The 23,602-nt window shown below is 36.4% G+C and overlaps 1 protein-coding gene across 4 annotated transcripts in view; it reads right to left on the reverse strand.

Annotated features, from left to right (window-relative positions):
* The window catches only part of LRRIQ3 (leucine rich repeats and IQ motif containing 3), a 201,070-nt gene that overhangs the window by 80,815 nt on the left and 96,653 nt on the right, over window positions 1-23,602 (reverse strand). For 3 of the 4 annotated variants that reach the window (XM_077778993.1, XM_077778989.1, XM_077778990.1), the window contains one exon: window positions 5,485-5,665. In XM_077778993.1, the coding sequence (XP_077635119.1) occupies window positions 5,485-5,665 (181 nt within the window). The remainder of the gene's footprint in view (window positions 1-5,484; window positions 5,666-23,602) is intronic. The other variant, XM_077778992.1, reaches the window with a different exon arrangement.

Genomic DNA, 23,602 nt, shown 5'->3' on the forward strand with positions numbered 1-23,602 from the left:
TTAACACTCCACATAATTAAAATGAGGTGACCAAATTCACATCTCCTGAATTGGATATAAGGTCAATCTTCTCTATATTGTCTTAGTATCACTTGCTGTTAAATGAGACAGAGAGGGCAAAAGTAAATTCAATATTTCTTTGCCTGTAATACGGAGGTGATTATTTTATTTCCTTACCCTTAGACTGATCTTAAAGTAGGTGCAGGCACACACACGCACACACACACACACTCTCTCTCTCTCTCTCTTCAAATATGATTAGTTACTTAGATTTACAAAATTAGAGCATACTCACACCATGCAAACTGTGCTCTGAACAATCCCAGGGATTATCCTCTAAATAGACTATGATGCAAATGCACTGTACACTGTATAATAACCCTGCTTAAAGTGAGCCTTTCTTAAGCCTAAGTGTCCATCAACAGACGAATGGATCAAGAAGATGTGGTTTATCTATACGATGGAATACTACATGGCAATGAGAAAGAATGAAATCTGGCCACGTGTCGCAACATGGATGGACCTTGAGGGTGTTATGCTGAGCAAAATAAGTCAGGCAGAGAAGGATAAATACCATATGTTTGCATGTATAGGAGGATTAGGAGGAACTTAATGGAGAACCGTGGGGGAGAAAAACGGGGGAAATAGTTGGGGAGAGGGAGAGAGGCAAACCATGAGAGACTCTTGAATGCTGAGAACAAACTGAGGACTGATGGGTGTGTGGAAGGGAGGGGGGAGATGGGCATGGAGGAGGGCACTGTTGGGGATGAGCACTGCGTGTTCTATGGAAACCAGCTTGACAATAAACTATTTGTAAAAAAAAAAGTTGTTTTTTTTTTTTTTGTGAGCCTTTCTCTTTCTCTTAACTCACATAGGCCATGTGATAAATCATCTCATCTTTTCAATAGTAAAAAGGGAACTACAGCTCACTGAAGATTACAGATAGCAAGTAAACTTATGAAAATATGTTCAGAACTACATGTCGTTAGGGAATCGTGAATTAAAGCAATAAGACATTATTAAATATCCATTAGAATAGCCAAAATCTAGAACATTGACACCACCAAATGCTAGAAAGATATGGAGCAACAGAACTCTCATTTATTGCTAGTAGGAATGCAAAATGTTACAGCCACTTTGGAAGATAGTTTGGCAGCTTTTTTACAAAACTAAATAAACTCTTACCATATGATCCAATAATTATGATCCTTGTATTTACCTAAACAACCTGAAAATTTATGTCCACACAAAACTTGCACATGGATGATTATAAAACTTTGTTAATAGTTGCCAAAACTTGGAAGCAACTCAGATGTCCTTTAATAGGTGGATGGATAAGCAGTAATACATCCAGACAATGAAATATTATTTACTGCTAAAAGGAAATGAGTTACTGAGCCATGAAGAGATGGAAGAATCTTAAATGCATATTGCTAAGTGTTGGAAGCCAATCTGAAAACTCTCTGTATATCTTTAGCAAAATATATTTAACAACAATGGAATAGGCTGATAGGAGGACTATATTTGAAAACATTTTGTTCTATTTTGTTTTACAAAAATAGTGTCCAATATGGCATGTATATAGCTCCATCAGTATTAACTATGGGAAAAATAAATTTTTGGAAGCAAGAAAAAAATTAACAAATATTCTAAAATTCAACCAAATCAGCATTTCTAAAGCAATTTTTACTTCAGTATAGACAACTGCCATATTAGATTACTTCCAGCATTTCCAGGAACCATACAATGGCATAAAGGAATCTAAGATATTCAATGTGTTAAAAGTGGTTCTAAGTAAGAGATCCCTTCCAGAGAAACTGGGTTGCCTTATTGATCCTTCTCCTCACTGTATTGCTAATAGGTAAAACATATGCACCCTCTCCAGAAAATAAATCAAGACAAAGCTATGACATTCCCACCTTGATGCTTCAAGAAGGCAAGGTGTTACTCAAGTTCTGAGAAAAAACAATTAGATCATGATTCTAGGAGGTAAGCTATCAAAGATCGATGTCTACAAGATAGACTTATTCTTTCTTTCCATGAGGTTGGAACAGTTATGGTTCCTGGCTGTCACTCTTTTTGACTTTTTAGATGGTTTCTCTCCTTCCTAATAACATCTGACTAAACCACTTAAGGAAGCTTCAAATGTGAGGGTTGTGAGGGCAGGAGGAAAGGAAGTAACTAGGCTGCCTCTGAGATAAATATGTAGCAAATTGTCTACCTCTCCTCTGAATCTCTTCCTTTTGGCTCCAATGGGTGTGACATTCTCTCATACTATAACCCTTCTAAAATTAATGTTTGCAATATAGGAAATAAGTGAAGTAATACCATAAAGCCAACAAAGCATAAATAATGAAGAATATCTCCTACTCTAGCTGAGGTTACTAAAGTTTTGGAATGGAATTTCAGGTAAACACCCTAGTTAGAATTGTTTTGTTTGGGTCACCTGGATGGCTCAGTCAGTTAAGTGCCCAACTCTTGATTTCAGCTTAGGTCATGAACTCACAGTTCCTGAGGCTGAGCCCCACTTCAAGCCCCACATTGTAACCAGCCACTGGAAGAGCCCCACATCAGGCTCTGCACTGATAGCATGGAGTCTGTTTGGTATTCTCTCACTCCCTCTCACTCTGCCCTCTCCCACCTCTCAAAATAAATAAACATTAAAAAAAAGAAAAGAAACTTCTCTGTTTGCTATTACTCCCTATACATACATTTTCCTCAATAACCTTTGAAGAAAAGGGTTGACTATGACAAAGTGAATATCAAATATTTTGGGGTGTCCCACCAAAATCCATCATAATTGTATCTAACTTTCCCTAAAATTCATGATAATAATATATGTTTTCCTAAAACTGGATCTAATTGACCATGATAATTCTATATTTATGTTGGCCAATTCTGCAAGAGGAACAACCACATTTTGACCATGTGAGCCATCAATAAATAATGTCTGTAGCAATTGTTCTAGTTCCTCAATTTCCTCTGATCCACTTTTTTATCAGAGTCCTTACTCATGAATCCTGACTTTTGGTTCTGTATCTCCTTTAACAGCTTAACTGTGCACCATAAATGCTAGCTTTGCAGCACAGCATTTCTTAAATAAATGTAACTGGAACTCACTCCTCTGGCCCTTTCCATTTTGGGTTATCATGAATATGAGAAGTTTTATGCCTTTTGGGCCAACCACATTTCAGCCTCAAACAGAAGAAAAACAGACACCAACTACTTATCTAATTATTAAAACTTGACTTCCACTCTTGACTGATCCTTTCCATTACTCTGCACACAGCATTTTAAAAAATGAACTCCCAGTATTAAATACTGTTATTTTATCACCTCCTCCCTTTTCCCTACTTCTTAATCTTTTTAATGTTTCTTGAATCCTAGGTTTTCTTAGGCACTCTATGGCATCACTTGTTCTTATTAATACAGTTTCTAATTGATCAAGTACCAAGTCACTTAATGACTAGATATGTAAGTAACAAAAACAACAAAAAAATATGACCACCTAAGTGAGCTGAAGAGACTATAAATGAAGCCAGTGGAAGATGGAACAACAGTTTTATACAGAAGTAAAGATTCAAAGATGAATCTTATGAGTAAGAATCATTTCAGTTACTCTAAGAAATTGAGCTAAAGACAACTTCTATAATGTTTTATGGATAATAGCTATAAACACTGAAAAATCATCAGACAATGTACATATTTATAGACTATGGAAGAATTAATTGTGATGTGGTTAGCAAAATTATCAATAACATTACGAGCTTTAGAAAACTTCTTATTGGGGCGCCTGGGTGGCTCAGTCTGTTAAGCGTCCAGCTTCGGCTCAGTCATGATCTCATGGTACGTGGGTTCGAGCCCTATGTCAGGCTCTGTGCTGACAGCTAGCTCAGAGCCTGGAGCCTGTTTCGGATTCTGTGTCTTCCTCTCTCTCTGACCCTCCCCTGCTCATGCTGTCTCTCTCTCTCTCTCAAAAATAAATAAAACATAAAAAAAAAAAGAAAACTCCTTATAATGAATATATTTCTACAAATTTCTTAACATTCAAAATACTTCCAAAGACCTGACAATGATCCATTCTATGTAACTTCACAGATATTAAACAAAATACCTCTACAATATGAATATTTTATTCCTGTTTATGCATATAGTTACCTGCCATAATACAACATATATCCATGCATGTATATAAGATTTTGTATATGGATTTATGACTACATGTATATGTATATATATCTGTATGGGGGTGCAAGTATTTTATAAATATATATCCAAATTGTTTATATACAACATTCAGTGAAAGTGTCCTCTGCATCAAGTACATAAAAAAGCATGTGACATCCCTGAAACCAGTGAGTTGGTATTCTACATAGAGAGCCAAAAGACACTTCATATGAACTTTATACTTTTATAGAGCATGTCATCTAGGGCAGACTAATATAATCGGCACTGTGTGCTACTGAGGAAAAAGTTTTGAAGGGGATACATTTGTCTTTTAAATCTATATTTGTATTCAGTGGATAATTGATGTGGGTTTTAAGGGCTTGAAGATGTTCGTCTGTTATTTATAAAACACATGTCCTCAATAACACTGAAATCAGACAAATGACGGTCTGGACCTTTTGTAGTCTTTTCTAATCATTAATAAAATGGAAATATTTATAGTGCAAGCCACTTAGAAACAGGTCTGTGTGAAGGGGTTTATTTATCACAAACAGTGCATTACACCTTATTAAAAGTTTGATCTAGTTAATTATACTAGAATGTCAAGTATTCATTTCTACATATTTAATGTCAAAAAAACCCCAAGCCTATAAAAATAAAAGAAGTTTTTGTTTTTTTGCACAAACTCTGGTGTCAGAAGACCTGGAGTTAGGTCTTAACAATGGCCCTGAAATATGTGGCTTTTGGTAAGTTAGTTAACCTGTTAGAGCCTTAGTTTTCCTATTTATAAAAATGAGATGAAAACACCTACCTTACAGTTCTTTGGAAAATAAATTACAGAACACATGCAAAATATCTAGCAGAGTATAGTAGTAATAGGCAATAAATAAATAAAAGTTTCTATTTCCATTGTGTCTTCAAAGCAATACATAATTTATCATAAAACACTGAATGAATATTATACTATATATAGTATCATCAATCTTCAGTAAGCTAAACATTTCTTTGTTCTCAACTGCTATGAAGAGATTTTACATTACTATTAATAACTATTTTTAATAGGTGATATGAGAAAATATATACAAAGGCATAAAATTGTAAAATGGTTGTAAGAAGAATAATGTACCATCAAATTATATTTATGCTGTTATTACATGACTTTTCTTACATCAAGAAAGTCTCAAACAGACTATTAACAATATAATGGAAAATATTTAAAGGAAAATGAAGAAATTTTGACTAATGCTATGTAAATAATAACTATAGTATCTTAAACAAAAATACTTTAAAGATAAGTAATAAACTAACTATACTTACATGTTTCCAAAGTGCAAGTTTTCCTGTTGTATTAGTTTCAGGCTGAAAAAAGAGATCCTTAAAGAGACTGTCTTCATATCCTTTGGGTATAGAAATCCACTTTGTTTCACATTCACCAGTATATTTTTCCTGATGTTTTTTATACAACAACAAGGGGCTGAATATAAGAAGGGGGATTTCCCTTAGTTTTTTTGCCATTAAAAAAAAAGAGAGAGAAAACTACTCATGAATTCACTTACATATTTAGAAAACATGGTACTAAATTTAATGTAGTATTTGTTTTCATATTGCTATTATATAAAAAACTACTTAGGCACTAAGGTTTACACATCATCATTCATCAAGGGATGTATGGGTGCTGAGAAATCACTAGTGATACGAATCCACAAACAATTCTGTACTCATGTCTTGCTATGTATTTTATCATAGAATGGCAAGGAGAATATGACTAAATTATCCACAGAAATATAAGGTAATCATTATGAATTCTTTTTATTATTCTTCTCCAGTAAAGAAGTAACTTTTTATTCTCATTTAAAAACTATTCTAGAGCAGTACTGTCCAACATAATATAATGTATGCCATCAAATAATTTTAAATTTTCTATTAGCCACAATAAAAAATGTAAATGAAATAGATGAGATTAATTTTAATGTTTTATTTGAACCAATATATCCAAAATATTATCTGATAAATGGCATCAACAAATTAATATAAAACTTAATTTAAAAATACTAAATATTTCTCCTGTAGAATCAAAAACAAGGGAAGAATGTCCCCTCTCATCCAACCTACTTAACATTGCACTGGAAGTCTTAGCGTAACAAGGCAATACAAAGAAAGCCATGGACAAATCTCAGCTTTGAATACAAATGCAAAAATTCTAAATATTAATGAAAAGAATCTAGCAATATAAGCAAAGAATAAGAACAATATGGTCAACTATTACAAAGCTTATTATACAAGCAAATTAATGGAAGAAAAATGCCTGAGTATACAAACAGATGGAGAAAAGGTATTAGATGAGATTTAACAGCCAACTTTACTTTAAAATTTTTGTAAGAGAGGATATCAGAGTAAACTACTTCAATATCATGGAGGCAATTTACCAAAAAATCAGTAACATTTATCCTATGTGATGAAATAGTAAAGTCATTTAAATTAAAATGATGAACCAAGCAGGAAGATTACAGTTATCATTATTATTAATTAGCAGAAGTAAAACAAAATTAAAAGGAAAGCATTTTTTTTCCATTTTTCATATTTTAAAGAGGGCTCCATCTATTTATTTCTTCATGCAAAATACTTTCACTGGTGATCTAAAAATTAGGGTAAAATATATTAAGAGAATAAAACATATAATGGCTTATGGCTTAAATAACATAGGAGTTTACTTTGATCTAATGATGACCAGTGTAAGCTGGGTTCAAGCCCCGTGTCAAGCTCTGTGCTGACAGCTCAGAGCCTGGAGCTTGTTTCGGATTCTGCATCCCCATCTCTCTCTGTTCCTTCCCTATTCATACTCTGTCTCTTTCTGTCTCTCAAAAATAAATAAAAAATTGTTTAAAAACAGGAGGCAAGTGTATACACTTGGCAGGTTTGAAAAAGAAGGAAGTCACTGGGATGGACAATCATCAAGTTTTGAGCAAAAAAGCAGCTTTGAATAGAATCACATTGGGGAAACAATTTCTGGAATATGGTTGTGAGGAGTTCTGTGGATCCTCTCCTCAGTGAAACAACCATTTAAAATCTCTGGATATTGTCCTAAGGGCATACAGCAAATAAACTATTGTTCACGGAAATCAATGTTCTTAGTAAGAACAGTGAGACACTGCTGAATTTAAACAATTCACCCAGTCTTTTCTCTCTCCCTCCCCCAGCCCAAGTTCAGACTAACAGAAGTTGCACTCCAAATAGTTGAAACCAAGAAAACAGGATCCCTTCCTTAGCTGGTCCCAGTTGAGGCCTACAGTAACATTCCAAGAAATACCCTAGCCTGAATCCATGTTTTAGAGAATCTATTCTCAGCAAGAATGTCGGAGAGATCGTGGACTTCCTTCCTCCTCTCAGAATTCACTTATAAGGCAGAAACTCTAACCCAGGTGCAATAGGTAGAGAATACTGGAACCCTGACAGCCCTTGCCCTCAGCAAGCGGAAAACAATTAAAAGGAGAAGGGTACCTCCAAGAGAGTAGAAAGCTAAACTGTAAACCATCCTGAGGTTTACCAGAGAGAACCAGGAGAAGGGATAGCTAAGAGGAGCCCTTCTGGGATCTGAAAAACCTGCAAAAACTGGCCTCAAAGATTACTTTTATAAAGAACCCAAACTTAAAAGATCACACCATGGAGCAATTTATTTCCCAGAGAATTGCTGAAAATAATAGAGTAGTCAGCTGGCAATTAATGAAAGCTAATAATAGTTGTGACATCAAGGAAGTGCAGAACAACTCAAGAGAGAAATCAGAAAAAGAGACAAAGAAAGGCCTACTAAAATCACTGTCATGCCAAGGCTGACTGCACCTGGCTGAAGGTTTGCCCTCTAAGAAGCAGTATCAGAGGCTACCCAGTGCAAGGGAAATAAACTTTACTACAAAAGTCTACCCAAGTTATTAAACAAATAAATAAGGCCTGGGTGAGACATTCAGTGTCAAGGGTGGTTATAATATACTATTTAAAATATCCAGTTTTGGGGGCACCTGTGTGGCTCAACTGGTTAAGTGTCCAACTTTGGCACAGTTCATGATCTCATGGTTTCATGGATTCGAGCCCTGCATCAAGCTCTGTGCTAACAGCTCAGTGGCTGGAGCCTGCTTTGGATTCTGTGTCTCCCTCTCTCTCTGCCCCTCCCCCACTCACATTTCATCTCTCTCTCTCTTTCAAAAATAAACATTAAATTTTTTTAAATGTCCAGATTTCAACAAAAAATTATGAGTCAGACGAAGAAAAACAAAAGTATAACCAAAGAATATTTCTTTGAAACTGTCTTTGAAAGGGTACAAATGACAAATATAACAGATAAATACTTCAAGGCAACTGTTATAAATATGCTTAAAGGAAATAAGCCTCAAATAAGTAAAGCAATGTATAATGACAAGGCCTTTTCAAATAGAGATTATTAATAAAGACATAGAAATTATTAAACAGAACCAAATGGAAATTCTGTAGTTGAAAAGTACAGTAACTGAAACTTTTGCTAGAGTAGTTCAAAGATTTGAATTGGAAAAATTAAAAAATAAAAAAAAAAACTTGAAGAGATAAAGATCATGTTGATAAACAGAAAATAATAAAGACAAATGAGCAGAACCACAAAGAAATGTGGAGTATAATTAAGTCCATCAACATATGAATAATGGGACATAGCAGAAGAAAATGAGGAAAAAGAGAAAAAATATTAGAAGTGTTAAAACATTCTGAAATCTGATGAAAAACATTAATCTATACGTCCAAGAGCTCATAAACACTAAAAGTACAATAAACACACCCAGACACATTATAGTAAAATAGTAGAAATCCAAATACCAAGGTAAAAAAAAAAACCCACAAAGGGAAAATCCTGAAAACAGCAGAAGAAAAAAGACTAGTCATGCACAAGGGAACCTGAATAAAATTAACTGCTGACTTCTCAGAAGAAACAACGGAGGTGAACAAGTACTACTATGACATAAAGTACTAAAGAGAGAAGGAAAAAATCTTTCAAACAAGAATTTTACGTACCTCAAAATTATCTTTTAAAACTAAAAGTGAGGGGGCGTGACATCACCAAGATGGTAATATATGTCTTTCTTGACTTTGTTCTCCCACACAAGAACAACTAACAACTATTCATGGACAAAACACCATTGAGAGAATCCCAGAACACAGAGGAAAGGCTGAAGCCAATATACCACAGAGCCCAAGACAGAATTCATTAGAAGGGTAAAAGGAGTGGCTACATGTGAACAACAATCCTCTTCCTTTAGGCCAGTGCAGCACCACGCTGAGAGGTCTCCCCTGAGCCCACAGCTCTGTCAGTGGGGAAGAGAGCCTAGAGGTAACATCCAGCCCCTGCAGTGTTGTGCATCACTTTGTGGAAGTCTCTACTCTGGTCTTACACTATGGGGATTACAGGAGAGTCTGTGGTGCTCAACTACTGGGAATCTAATTGTGATAAAGCAGGGTGGGACCAGCACTGGGATCCTGGCAGACTGAATTCCTACCTGTAGAGCCCTTACAGTAGTCCAAAACATTTTTGCTCATTTGCAGAATCAAGTCAGTGGCATAATATGACCAAGGACCTGGTAGGGTACAGGTCTGTCTCATTTAGGTAGTCAGTCAAACAAAGAGGTTTACTGGCCCTGGAAGCTGGTACACCCATGCCAAAGAGCTAAGTCATAGCCCCATCCCTTTAGAACATGGCTCCTGGGGGCGCCTGGGTGGCTCAGTCGGTTAAGCGGCCGACTTCAGCTCAGGTCGCAATCTCACCATTCGTGGGTTTGAGCCCCGCGTCCGGCTCTGTGCTGACAGCTCAGAGCCTGGAGCCTGTTTTGGATTCTGTGTCTCCCTCTCTCTCTGACCCTCCCCTGCTCACGCTGTCTGTCTGTCTATCTGTCTCTCTCTGTCTCAGAAATAAATAAAACATTAAAAAAAACAATTAAAAAATAAAGAACATGGCTCCTGGTATCATCTGACAGTAAGGGAATACCAGTGCTCAAGCTGAGAGGTAGATGGGCAGAGCTGATCAACCCCAGAGTAAATGCAGCACCCAGTATACAGGGTTCCTTGCTTTGCCCAGTCAAAGGAGTTAATTCATAGCTTCTTTACTGCTCACTGTATGTTGCAAGATCTGAGGGCCATAAATGTTACTATGGAAACTATGGGCTTTCTTCAACCAGGGCTCCCATCCCCTATAGCTGTACTGGATAGATATCAGATAATTGTGAAGTTTGTTGACCAGGCCCTTAAACCAGTTAGACAGGCTCATGATAACCTTTAACACAAGTAGATTATGGGCTGCACACTTAGTGTTCTGTGTTAACTCCGTGCGGTTCCAGCCAATAATAAAGACTCCCTTAATTCAGCTTCAGTGGTCTCGGCTGGTCTCTGTGTATCTCAGCATAATATTTTGGAGGTCTCAGAGAGATTATGGAGACCCCAGACCTCCAAATTCCTGTCTCATTCGCCTGCACCCTCCCTGGCTCCTGAAGATGTCCTGGGACCTGGGGAAACACTCTTGTCTTTCCTGTCACCCCCAAAACGGCCCCAGTTAATCTGTGGGAGTCACCTTTCTAAACCTCCGGAGGTAAGTCAATCTACCAACTGAATTCTGAATGCACATGTGCTTTTGTCTGGGGGATTAAGTGGAAGGCTGGACACAGCTACTTCCCACCCCAGGGTGCACTGAGACGTCAGTGTGGCCACTTCTGTAACCTGCAAACATGTTTTATGTCCACGTCTGTACCTATTTTGTCCTGTTGTCATTGTCATTGTTTTTAGTCTCATCTGTAGGAATTCTGTGAGAGGGAATGTAATAACCTCTGGTGTGTATGTGAGTGTGAATGTGCGACTCAGTCTGGCTTGCTTGCCGGGTTCGATTCTGACAGATAAAATCAGACTGAAGAGGAGTTAATGCTCTCTGTTCCTCTGCATAGTAGATGTGAGGGTTTCTCACTCATTCATTTCCCAAGTCAACAGCTATAATTGGAGCCAACTGTGGTTAGTCTACCTCGGGATGGGGACTTTAAGGAATATTCCCAAGCAGCTGCTGAGACTCCTTTTGTTTCGGGGAAATTCCTTGTCTTCTCCAGACTGACATGGACTGCCTAACAAAAAAAAAAAAGAAACCTGAATTCTGTTCCTCTGTCTGAGCTGACAACATTTAAAACTGGGAATTCTCTTTTTCTGCCCCCTGCTGTCACCTTGCCTCTTCTGCCTTCCCTTCCCCCTCCTGTTTCTGCACCAACTTGGGTGTGGTCTACATAACTGTTTCCTATGCCATCCTCAGTGCCTTGGGCACATTGGCTCCTCTTCCCACCCTCGAGGCCAAGGAGCAAAATGCACTTCCACGGAAATCTAGGTCTTGATTACTGAACATAGGTTTGGGCTTTTTAACTTCCTATTGCAGAGAAAGTAAGGCTATTTGGACCCATTGGAAAACATGGTCTGTGCTTACTTGGTTCCTGAATTTACCATCTAGAAAATTCTTGTATAAACACCTCTCAGTTGGAGACTAAGGTTTCCTAAGAGTTAAAATTCTTCTAGTGTACTTAAGACTGATGGAAAATAAGGAAAGCAACCCTGTATATAGGAAAATGAGAGGTATGTAAGAAAGTAATTTTGTCCTAAATGAGACTGATTGTTTAGAGGGAAATGGCTTTGGTACAAAGTTTAAAGGCAAAGGAAAATTGTAGAAGGTTCATGAAGGGAAATCTTTAAAAAGGAATTTTTTGTGTGCTCAGGATAGACTAAGGTTGAGATGAATGGAATTTTAAAAGTACCCTGGTATAAGGTTAAAACTCTGCTCTTCTCTCTGTTTATAAAACAAAGTTTTCTTGGATTGTAAATCTGCTCTTGATAAGACAATGTAAACAAAGGTTTTCTCCTTTGTCTGCCAAGAAAACCAAAAGGTTTAGGCTTCATCTTTATCAGATCTTTGATTGCTTATTCAAAGGATGAGGGTCACCCCTTTCAAAAACATAGAGGTGTACTTCACAGATATATAACCAAAGGATTCAGCTCTTAAAGTTTCAGGTATTGCCCCATGGACCCATCACTCTGGAGTTAAGTAGGCCAACTCAGAAGAAACCTCAACCTGGCAAGGTGTTCCAGATCCAGTCAACCGGCTTTAACTGACCCTCAAAAGGACACCGGGCCCTGAGATCTCCAGCCCTGCTCCAGCCACACCCGGGAAGCTGGCTGGTCTATGCACGGCAGAAGCTTGAGGAATCACCTGTCTGATAAGATAAACTCTCCTTACTCCTTGCCCAGAAAGCTGGGGAAACAGCAAAAAGTTCTTGTTTACACTCACCTTCCTCTTATGTTCTGTTGGTATTAATTGCCTCTAATTTAGACCCCATTTGTAAGAGCAGGGCTCATGGAAGATTCTGTTAAACTAACCCTTCCTTTGTATGATGATTATGAGTTACAGGGTGTATAGGAGGTTAATTCTGCTCTCATGTCCAAGGCGATTCATTGGAGCTCTAATATTGGGCATTAGTGCACTGATCGCCATCATAGGGTCTGTGGCTGCTTCCACTGTCTCCCTTGTCCAGGAGGTACACACAACCCAACATATTGACCAATTAACTAGAAATGTCTCTTTTGCATTGGCCACTCAAGAAATAATTGACAGGAAATTGGACACTAAGGTTAATGCCTTAGAAGAGGCAGTACTGTTTATTGGAAATGACTTAAGTTTTCTAAAATCTCATTTGGCTCTTTGATGTCACAAGGAGTATAATTGGATCTGTGTTACTCCTCTCCAACATAATGATATCATCCACACTTGGAAGAATATCTAAAATCACCTACTTGGCATTTGGAATCATTCTAATTTTAGCATTGATGTCCAAACCCTCCATGAACAGATTCAGGCTATTAATGCATCCTCTACCTTTGTCTCTTCTTCACAGGTTGCAACCTCATTTCTACAAGGGCTACAAAATTTCTTCAGTGCTCAGGGACTAAATTCACTCCTGACAAATGTTGGCATGGTGGCCGGAATGTTGGTGCTTATTTTGTGCCTGGTTCCCTGTATCTTCAAAATAACTAATTGAAGCCGTCACAGGGTAAACGTTGAGTTGCACGACCTTCTTTTACAAAAAAAGAAAGGAGCCATTCTGAGCCTACTAGTCGAGAAAACTCCTGGTGAGGTTAAAGCAAGTTTGCACGGTCTCTTGCCAATCAGATGATGACCGATATCTACTCCCACTCAATTATTTCTGCTTGAGCACTGACCCCTAGGGTATCTTGTTGATCAATATCGGGAGTGACTTGTCCCCTTATTCCGGCCCTGGTATGATGATTGCACCTTGTGAAGGAACTTATTGTGGGAACTTCTTCTTTTGATTATGGGAACAGACATTGTGTCTCCAGAAGGTCCTGTTTCCCTCCATACTTTCCCTTGAGCTATGAACAGGCTAATGACCCTTACTCATAAAAGACATGTACAATTCTGTTTCTACCGTTGCGTTAGTCCAAGATGTTCATACAGCTCAACATGTAAATCAACTAACCAAAAATGTCTTTCATGCCCTAGCTATTCAAGAAATCATAAAAGTAGACACAAAGGTAAATGCACTCGAAGAGGCTATTCTATGTATTGGAAATAAGCTAAACTCTTTAAAGGTATGGTTGGCTCTCTGGTGCAATAAAGCATATAACTGGAAAACCAAGTCTTGCCCGGAGACAAAGAGCCTAACTTAGAGAGAAGGAACAGATAAGGGCAGAAGATAAGTTAGTACATACACCTTTGCTAACTGATGGTGTATAGCAGCCCCTTCCCTAAGGCCTACTTTCCACAAACACCTTCCCTTACCCTGGCAGCTGTGATGAGGATGGATAAGAGTATCTACAAACCTATGACTTAATCTTAGTGTTATTAAAATGTGAACACCTTGTTATTTTCTGTTATTCAACCTCACTATAATTGGGGCAGTTCTACAAGAAGACTTCTGTAAAACCTGTTTCTGTACATTTTCCAAAAACATCTTATCACAGAGTATCCATTGTAAAAATTCCATTTCCTGAGGCCATGTTAACATTTGACCTATAAATAAAGACACCAAAACCGACAGAACAGAGATGCCTGCCTGGTGATCAGAAAGGATCTCGGGGCTCTCTCATTCTCTTTCACTGACACCGTCCATCCTTCAGGGACCCCTGGACCTGTCGGAGCTGGCGCAGCCTCTGACAACTGTAGCTCCTGGCCTCTCCCATTGGGAAAGCCTGTTTAAGAAAACTGGAGAGTTGTCTAAGGTGAGTCCACACATAACCCCACCTACTGCAGAGCATGATTCCTGGCCCCATCTGACAGGAAGACTGGTGACAATACTCAGAAGCCTCTCTGTGACCTAGCAAAAACAGCAGCAGGCAAGTAATGCTGACTGACCCCAGAAGAAAGCCAGTAGTCCTTGTTCAGCCAGGGAGCTTGCAGAGTGGGCAGTTTGAGTCAAGGCCATAAACAAAGAGACTTACTTCCTTGGAGCTGATTCTCCCACTACACCTGGGCAAGGAAACTAATTTGTAGCCCCACTCATTGCTGAATACAGATTTCAGCCTGCCCAACCACAGAACCTTACCAGAGCACACAAGAAGCTATGTAGTCCATCCCATAGCTCTACTTATAGTGTCACTTGAACAGAGAACATAGCTCACGGCCTTCCCTATTTGCAGAGCAAAACTGGTAGCCTCACCTGACTAGGATATTCAGTCACCCTCTTGCCTGATTCAGATCCCCAAATAATCAGATGGGCAGGTCCTGACTCCTATTCTACTGTCCTGTTAGAGCAGAGACTTCTGCCTGGCTTCTATGGCTGCTGCCCAGGGGATACCCTTTGATCACCAGGATCTGGTGGCTGAGAGTTGGGGAAAGAGCTTGTATTCCTGGGTCTCAAGAGACTATAACAATCAGAGAGACAGTTCTTGGCAGATTAGCACCCACAGAACACTACACAGATAACAGACAGAAATGCATCCCCAGACTTTTTGTAAAAGAGACCTACTTGCTAGTCCTGGAATTTCAGATATAAGGGCAGACTACAGGCATGGCACACACCTGAAGGCCACGGAAGCCCTCTCAGGGAATACAGGTTTAGTTATTCCATATTTGCCTTTTCCCTCTGACTCACTACAACTTATATTTATCTTCCAGAAAGGAATTTGTATACTCATCTGGAGTCAGTATTATTGCCAGTGCTACCAGGGGATATATCCAGATCACCAGGCTCAAGGGCTAAGCAGAATTTATGATTGCAGTCCTACAGTACAGTACATATTTGATTCTTTAAAAGCTACTGCCTAAGGGACACCTGGGTAGCTCAGCCAGTTAAGCATCTGACTCTTGATTTTACCTTAGGTCATAATCTCACACTTCATGAGTTCGAGCCCCACATCAGGCTCTGCACTAGCAGCATGGAGGCTGCTTGGGATTCTCTCTCTCTCTCTCTCTCTCTCTCTCAAAATAAGTAAATAAACACTAAAAATTGAAAGGTGCTGCCTGAAGGTCCAGCTTCCAATCAGCCTCAACCTAGATGTTGAATGACATACTCCCCTTTTGGACACTGACTGGTCTTGGCACACACTCAACTACTGGGAGCTACATAAATAGGCTCTTTGAATAATCACAAAGGTGTGAAAGACAACCAAGGGCTAGGGCAGGGTTGAAAAATAAGGTTCATATCTCACACAAGTCCAATCCTTCAAGATTAGAAGAGGTAGTTATTTCATCTAATACATAGAAATCAACACAGGGAGTCAAGCAAAATGTGGAAGCAGAGGAATATGTTCCAAATGAAATAATAAAGTAAAACTTTGGGGCTTAGGAGAGGAAACATTAACAAAATGGAGATAAATAATTTACCTGACAAAGTTCAGAGAACTGGTTACAAGGATGCTCATCAAACTCAGGAGAAAAAATAGACTAACATGGTGAGAACTTCAACAAATAGAAAATATAAGAAAGTTCCAATCAGAAGAACTCAATAACTACATTGAAAAATATACTAGATTCAATAACCAACCAGATGAAGCAGAATAAAGGATCAGTGAATTCAAACACAGGGCAGAGGAACTCATCCAATCAGAGCAGCAAAAAGAAAAGAATGGAAAAAAGGTAAATAAGGATTAAAGAATATATGGGACAATGTCAAGCAGGTAAACATTTACATTATAGAAGTCTCACAGGAATGCAGAAAGAAAGGGGCATTAATGATATTTGAAGAAATAATGGTTAAAACTTCCCTAATCTGGGAAAGGAAACATCCAGATCCAGGAGACACAGAGAATTCCAACTAAGATTAAATGAAAGAGACCCATACCAAGACACATTATAATTAAAATTATGATTAAAATTCTTAAAGAATTTTAAGAAGCAGGTTTTTAAAAGCAGCAAAAGAGAAACAACCTGGTATGTTTGAGGGAGTCCCTATAACATTATCAGCAGATCTTTCAGCAGAAACTGTAGGCCAGAAGTGAGTGGTATGATATACTCAAAGTGCTAAAAGTAGAAAATTCTCAATTGGAATACTCTAATCAAATGTATCATTCAGAATTGAAAGAGAAGTAGAGAGTTTTTCAGAGAAGCAAAAGCTAAAGGAGTCCATCTCTGCTAAGTTTGCCTTACAAAAAATGTTAAAGGTATTTCTTTATTCTAAAAAGAAAGGTCATTAATTAGTGACAAGAAAAAACAATAAAAACATGAAAGTACAGTTCTTACTGGTAAAGGTAAATGTATAGTAATGGTAGATTAATCACTTATACAGCTAGTATTAAGGTTAAAGATAAAAGAAGTAAATATAATGGTAACTACATTAATTAGTTAAGGAGTGCATAAGATAAAAATATAAAATGTGACAATAAAAACAAAGTGTGTGGAGGGAGAATAGTAAAAATGTAGGAACTTAAAATGCTTTGAAACTGAAGTTATCAACTAAAAATAAGTTATTTTAAGTTGTTATATTTAAGCCTCCTAGTAACCATCAAGCAAATACCTATAGCAGATAAAAAAAAGATAATGAGAAAGAAACCTCAGCATATCACAAAAGAAAGTCATCACAATGCAAAGGAAGAGAGCAAGAGACGAAGAATGAACAGAACTACAAAACAAAACAAAACACCCCATAAAAACAATTAACAAAATGTCAGTAAGTACTTTAAGGAGGGCACTTGTTAGGATGAGCACTGGGTGTTATATATAAGTGATAAATTCTAATTCTACTCCTGAAATCATTATTACACTATATGTTAACTAACTTGGATCTAAGTAAAATTTTAAAAATTAAAAGCAAATTTTATTCCAAAAAAAATAATTAATTAAAATGTAAATACACTAAATTCTCCAAAAGGCATAGAATGGTAGAGTGGATTTTTAAAAGACAAATCTATATACTGCCTATAAGAAACTCACTTCTGATGATGTAAGATTGAAAGTGAGGGGATGAAAAAGGTATTCAGTGAATACCTAGATATTCAACTGAAAACCAAGAGAAAGCTGGGGAAACTATACTTATTTTGGATAAAACAGACTTTAAAACACAATGTAGTGAGATATAAAGAAGGGCATTCCATAATGATAAAGAAGGGGATATATCATGTGTAAATACTTATGTCCCCAACATAAAAGGACCTAAATAAATAAAACACAGATTAACAGACCTAAAGGGAGAAAGAGCAAAACAATAATAGTAGAGGGCTTCCATACCTCCAGTTACACCAATAAATAAACCATCCAGACACCAAATCAATATGAAAACATCAACCTTAAATAAAATGTTAGGCTAGATGAATTTAACAGATGTATATAGAATAGTCCATCCCAAAGAAATACAATACACATTTTTCTCAAATACACAAAGAATATTCTCTAAAATAAATCATATATTAGGCTACATAAGAAGTCATAACAAATTTAATAGATTGGAATCATATCAAGTATCTTTTCCAATCACAATGGTATAACACTAGAAATCAATTACAAGAATAAAACTGGAAAATTCACAAATATTTGGACACTAAATGACATGCTACTGAACAACCCAAGGGTCAATGAAGAAATAAAAAATAAAGTTAAAAATATATGGAGTCAAAATAAAATGGAAATACAATATACTAATACTTATGGGATATAGCAAAGGCAGTTCTAAGAGAAATGTTTTTAACACTAAGTGCTTACCTCAGAAAACAAGAAAAAAATCTCAAGTAAACTAAGCATGCACTTCAAGGAATTAGAAAACTAAATACAAATGAGCCCCAAATAGTAAAAAGAATGAAATAACAAAGATCAGAGCAGAAATAAATGAAACATAGACTAAAAAGACAACAGAAAGGATCAATGAAACCAAGAACTGTTTCTTTGAAGACACATACAACAGTGACAAAACTTTATGTAGACTCATCCAGAAAAAAAGAGAGTACTCAAATAAAATAAAAAATGAAAGAGGTGTTATGAATGATACCACAGAAATACTACACATGGTAACAGACTACTACATTTAAAGGCTAATAAATAGGTTAGCCAAGAAAAAATGGATACATTCAAAGCAACATATAACCTTCTGTGACTGAATCTTGAAGAAATGGAACATTTAAACAGACCAATCACTAGCAAATAGAATTTGTTTTTTTTTTTAATTTTTTAATGTTTTATTTATTTCTAGGAGAGAGAGAGAGAGAGAAAGAGGGAGACACAGAATTGGAAACAGCCTCCAGGCTCTGAGCTGGCTGTCAGCATAGAGCCTGATGCGGGGCTTGAACCCACGAACCGTGAGATCATGACCTAAGGGAAAGTTAGACGCTTAACCGGCTAAGCCACCCAGGTGCCCCACTAGCAAATAGAATTTGAATCAGTAATTTTAAAGTTTGACAAGATGGTTTCCCTAGCAAGTTATACCAAACATTCAAAGTAGAATTAATACCAACCCATCTCAAACTATTCTAAAAAAAAAAAAAAGAAGTCTTGAGGAAACACTTCCAAACTCTATTTATAAACCCAGCATCAACCTGATACTAAAACCAGACAAGGACATCATAAGAAAAAAAAATTACAGGCCAATATTCTTGAGGAACATATATGCAAAACCCTCAACAAATTATTAGCAAACTGAATTCAACAATACATTAACAAGATTAGATACCATGATCAAGTGTGATTTATTACAGGGTTGTAATTATGGTTCAACATCTGCAAATCAATCAAAATGATACAAAACAGTCACAAAGCAAAGGCCAAAAGTCATATGGTCATCTGAATTGATGAAGGAAAAAACATTTCACAAAATTCAAAATCCTTTTATGATAAAAATTCTCAACATAGTAGGTATAAAGGAAATGTACCTCAACATAATAAGGGCTATCTATGACAAACCTACAGCTAACATCATACTTGATGTTGGAAACCTGAAAGCTTTTCCTCACAGATCAAGAACATGACAAGGATGCCCATTCCTCACAGATCAAGAACATGACAAGGATGCCCATTCTTGTCATCTTTATTCAACATAATACCGGAAGTACTACCTAGAGCAATTAGGCAAGAAAATACACAAAAGCATTCAAATTAGAAAGGAAAAAAATACTGTCACTGTTTGCATACAATATTATATTATGTAGAGAGAACCCTAAAACTTCACCAGAAAACTGTTAGAACTAATAAATGAATTCAGTAAAGCTGAAGGATACAAGACCCACATACAAAAATCTGTTGTGTTTCTGTATAATAATAAACTATCAGGAAGATAAATTAAGAAAACAATCCTATTTGCAATCACATCAAATAGAACAAAATACTAGCCATAAGCTTAAACAAGACAGGGGAAAACCTGCATACTAAAACTATAAGACATTAATGAAAGAAACTATAAAAGCCTCAAAGAAATGAAAAGATATTCTTTGTTCATGGACTGGAAGAATTAATATTGCTAAAATGTCCATAACTACCCAAAGCAAACTTCAATGCAATCCCTATCAAAATATCAATGGTGGAACTAGAATAAACTATTCCAAAATTTGGGTGAAACTATAAAAGACCCTAAATAGCCAAAGAAATCTTGACACAGAAGAACAAACCTGGAGGCATCAGGCATGCTGATTTCAAACTGCATTATATAGCTACAGTAATCAAAAGAGTATGGTATTGACATTAAATATACATATAGGTTGATGGAACAGAACAGAGAGCCCAGAAATAATGTCGGCATATATGGTCACTTATTTTACAAAAAAGGAACCAAGAATATACAATAGAGAAAGGTCAGTCTCTTCAATAAATGCTAAAAAAAAAATGAACAGCAACATGGAAAACAATGAAATTGGACCACTATTTTACACTTTACACAAAAATTAACTCAAAATGCATTAAAGACTAGAAGATAAGTATTGAAACCATAAAATTACTAGAAGAAAACATGTGGCAAGCTCCTTGACACTGGTCTTAGTTTATAATATGCTAATGATAGTGCCATAGTCATTTACAGCCCTAATTTAAAAGTTTAAAAAATGTTGTAAAAGTAAGCACAACTGCAAATGTGTTATTAGTGTTGGATATAAAAACATATAAATTGTAACATAAATAATCTAAAGGTGAGGGGGAAGAGAAGAAAAGTATAAGTTCAGGAGTTCTATTGAAGTTAAGTTGTTATTTGTTTAAACAAGGTGTTTTAGTTTTAAGATATTTTATGTAAGCCTCCTGGTAACCATGAGGAAAATACCTATAGTAACTACAGTAGAGAACACGATAACAAAATCAGATCATACTGACGCCAAAAGACATCAAACTTCAGAAAAAGACACCAAAAGACATTGAACTTCAGAAGAAGACAGCAAGTAGGAGAAAAGGAATAATGGATCTACAAAACAACTGTAAAACAACAAAATGGCGATAGTAAGTCCTTAGCAGTAGTAAATCCTATTCAATAATTAGTTTATCATAACTGGTTTAAATTCTTCATTCAAAAGATATAGGATCGCTGAATGGATTAAAAACAAGATCCAACAATATACTGCCTATAAGAGACTCACTTTAGCCTTAAAAACATGCACAGCCTGAAAGTAAAGGGATGGAAAAGATACTTCAACCAAATGGTAACAACAAAAAGTGGCTATACCTATATCAGACAAATCAGTCTTTAAACTAAAAATGTTATAAAGAGATAGAGAAGGTCATTATATCATGATAAAGGAATCAATACATCAAAAAGATATATCAATTGTAAATACTTTCCAAAATTAGAGCCCCTAAATACATAAAACAAAAACTAGCAGTTAAAAGGAGAAATAAACAGCAATACAGTAAGAGATGGGGTCTTAAAACCCCACTCTCAACAATAGATAAATTCAGATAGAGATTCAGTAAGGAAACCATGGATTTGAACAATATTAGAGACCAAATGGACTTAACAGATAAATAAAGAATTTTCTATTTGACAACAGTAGAATATACATTCTTCTCTTGTGCACCCAAAATATTTTCTAGGACAGAGCATTGTAGGCCACAAAACACGTCTTAGCAAATTCAGTTAAGACTGAAATCGTACCAAGTAACTACTTTCACTACTATGCTATGACTAAAGAAAGGACAATTGGGAAATAATGAATACATAGAAACTAAACAACAGTCTCCAAACAACCAATGGTTCAAAGAAAGCTAAAGGGAAAATTTTAAAAAGCATCTTAAGAGAAATCAAGATGGAAACACAACATATCAAAACTTATGGGATGCAGCAAAACAACTCTAAGAGGGAGGTTCATAGCAATAAATGCCTATATTAAGAAGCAAGAATGGTCTCTAGTAAACTGTCTAACTCTACACCTTTTTTCAAAAGTTTTTTTAATGTTTATCTATTTTGAGAGAGAGAGAGAGAGAGAGAGAGAGCACAAGCATCGGGAGAGGAGAGAAAGAGGAAGAGAGAGAATCCGAGCAGAGAGAATCTGCACTAACAGTGTGGGGCTCGATCTCACAAACCTTGAAATCATGACCTTAGCTGAAATCAAGAGTTGGACGGAGCCACCAAGGCACCCATACCTAACTCTACATCTTTAGGAGCTATAAAAAGAAGAGCAAACTGATCCAGAGTTAGAAGAACGGTAAAAATGATAAAGATTAGAGCAGAGAAATAAATGAAATAGAGAACAGGAAAACAATAGAAAAGATAACCAACTGAGAGTTGTTTTTTTGGAAAGATAAATAAAATTGACAAAACTTTAGCTAGAAAAAAACAAGGGAAAAAAGAGAGAGGACCAAAATCAACAAAATTATAAATGTAAAAAGGGACATTACAACTGATACCACAGAAATATCAAAAGGACCATAAGAGACTATTGTGAACAACTATTTGCCAACTAAGTGGACAACCTGGAAGTAATGGAGAGATTTTTAGGAACATACAAATTACCAAGAATGAATCAGAAATACACAGAAAGTCTGAATAGACCTTCAGTAATCAAAATTATTCCAAAGAAGAAAACATCACAACCAGATATCTTCCCTAGTGAATTTTATCAAACATTTAAAGAAGAAAGAATCAACACAAATTCTTCTGAAACCAGATACTAACTTGAATCCATAGGAAAAAAAGAGAAAGAGAAATATGATAAATAGGACTCTTAATATAATAAAATCAATGAGTATACATTTGCTCTTCTTTCTTCACTTAGCTCCTTTAAAGTACAAAACATTTTATAAAGTGATATTCAAAAAAACAACAACAACAATGTAATTACCTTCCATCAGTTATTTGTCCATTTACTTCCTCATTTACTACTCAAGCATTTATTTCTTCAAAGCACACTTCCTGACTCTGGGGATATGTTCAAAAATTCCAAAGTTCCTGGTCTTTTTTTAATTATTAATTTTATTTATTTTGAGATAGGAGTGGGGCAGAGAGAGGGAGAGAGAGAATCCCAAGAAGGCTCTAAGCTGTCAGTGAAGAGTCCAAGGCAGGGCTCAATCTCACAAACCATGAGATCATGGGCTGAGTTGAAACCAAGAGTCAGACACTTAATGAACTGAGCCACCCAGGCACCCCCCAAGTTCCTGGTCTTAATGGAACTCACACTGGAGTTATTTCTTGTTGGGAGATTCTTTTTCATTCATTAATATGAATTATAAGAAAAAATCAACTAAAAAAATTTTAAAGAGATCACTTATTTCATCTCAAAAACAGTTGATTAATATCTCCATCTCATTCATTTTATTTTTATTTAAGAAACCATAACTAATATTCTAATTAGGAACTGGCTCTTTATTGAACTACTGGCCAAATATGTGAAGTATCTAGTCTTCTTAAAAATTAAAACTCTCCTTAGAAAATAACAAATAGCTCATGAGTTTTAAAAAATGTGGTGGTTGTAAAACTTAGGTTGTTTCTAACAAATGAATTCATTAATCCATTAAGATTCCTGTTGGACAGTGTGAGACAGTATAGATCTC

Source organism: Crocuta crocuta, unplaced genomic scaffold, assembly GCF_008692635.1.
Source record: "Crocuta crocuta isolate KB4526 unplaced genomic scaffold, BGI_CrCroc_1.0 scaffold58, whole genome shotgun sequence".
In the NCBI taxonomy this organism is placed as follows: domain Eukaryota; kingdom Metazoa; phylum Chordata; class Mammalia; order Carnivora; family Hyaenidae; genus Crocuta; species Crocuta crocuta.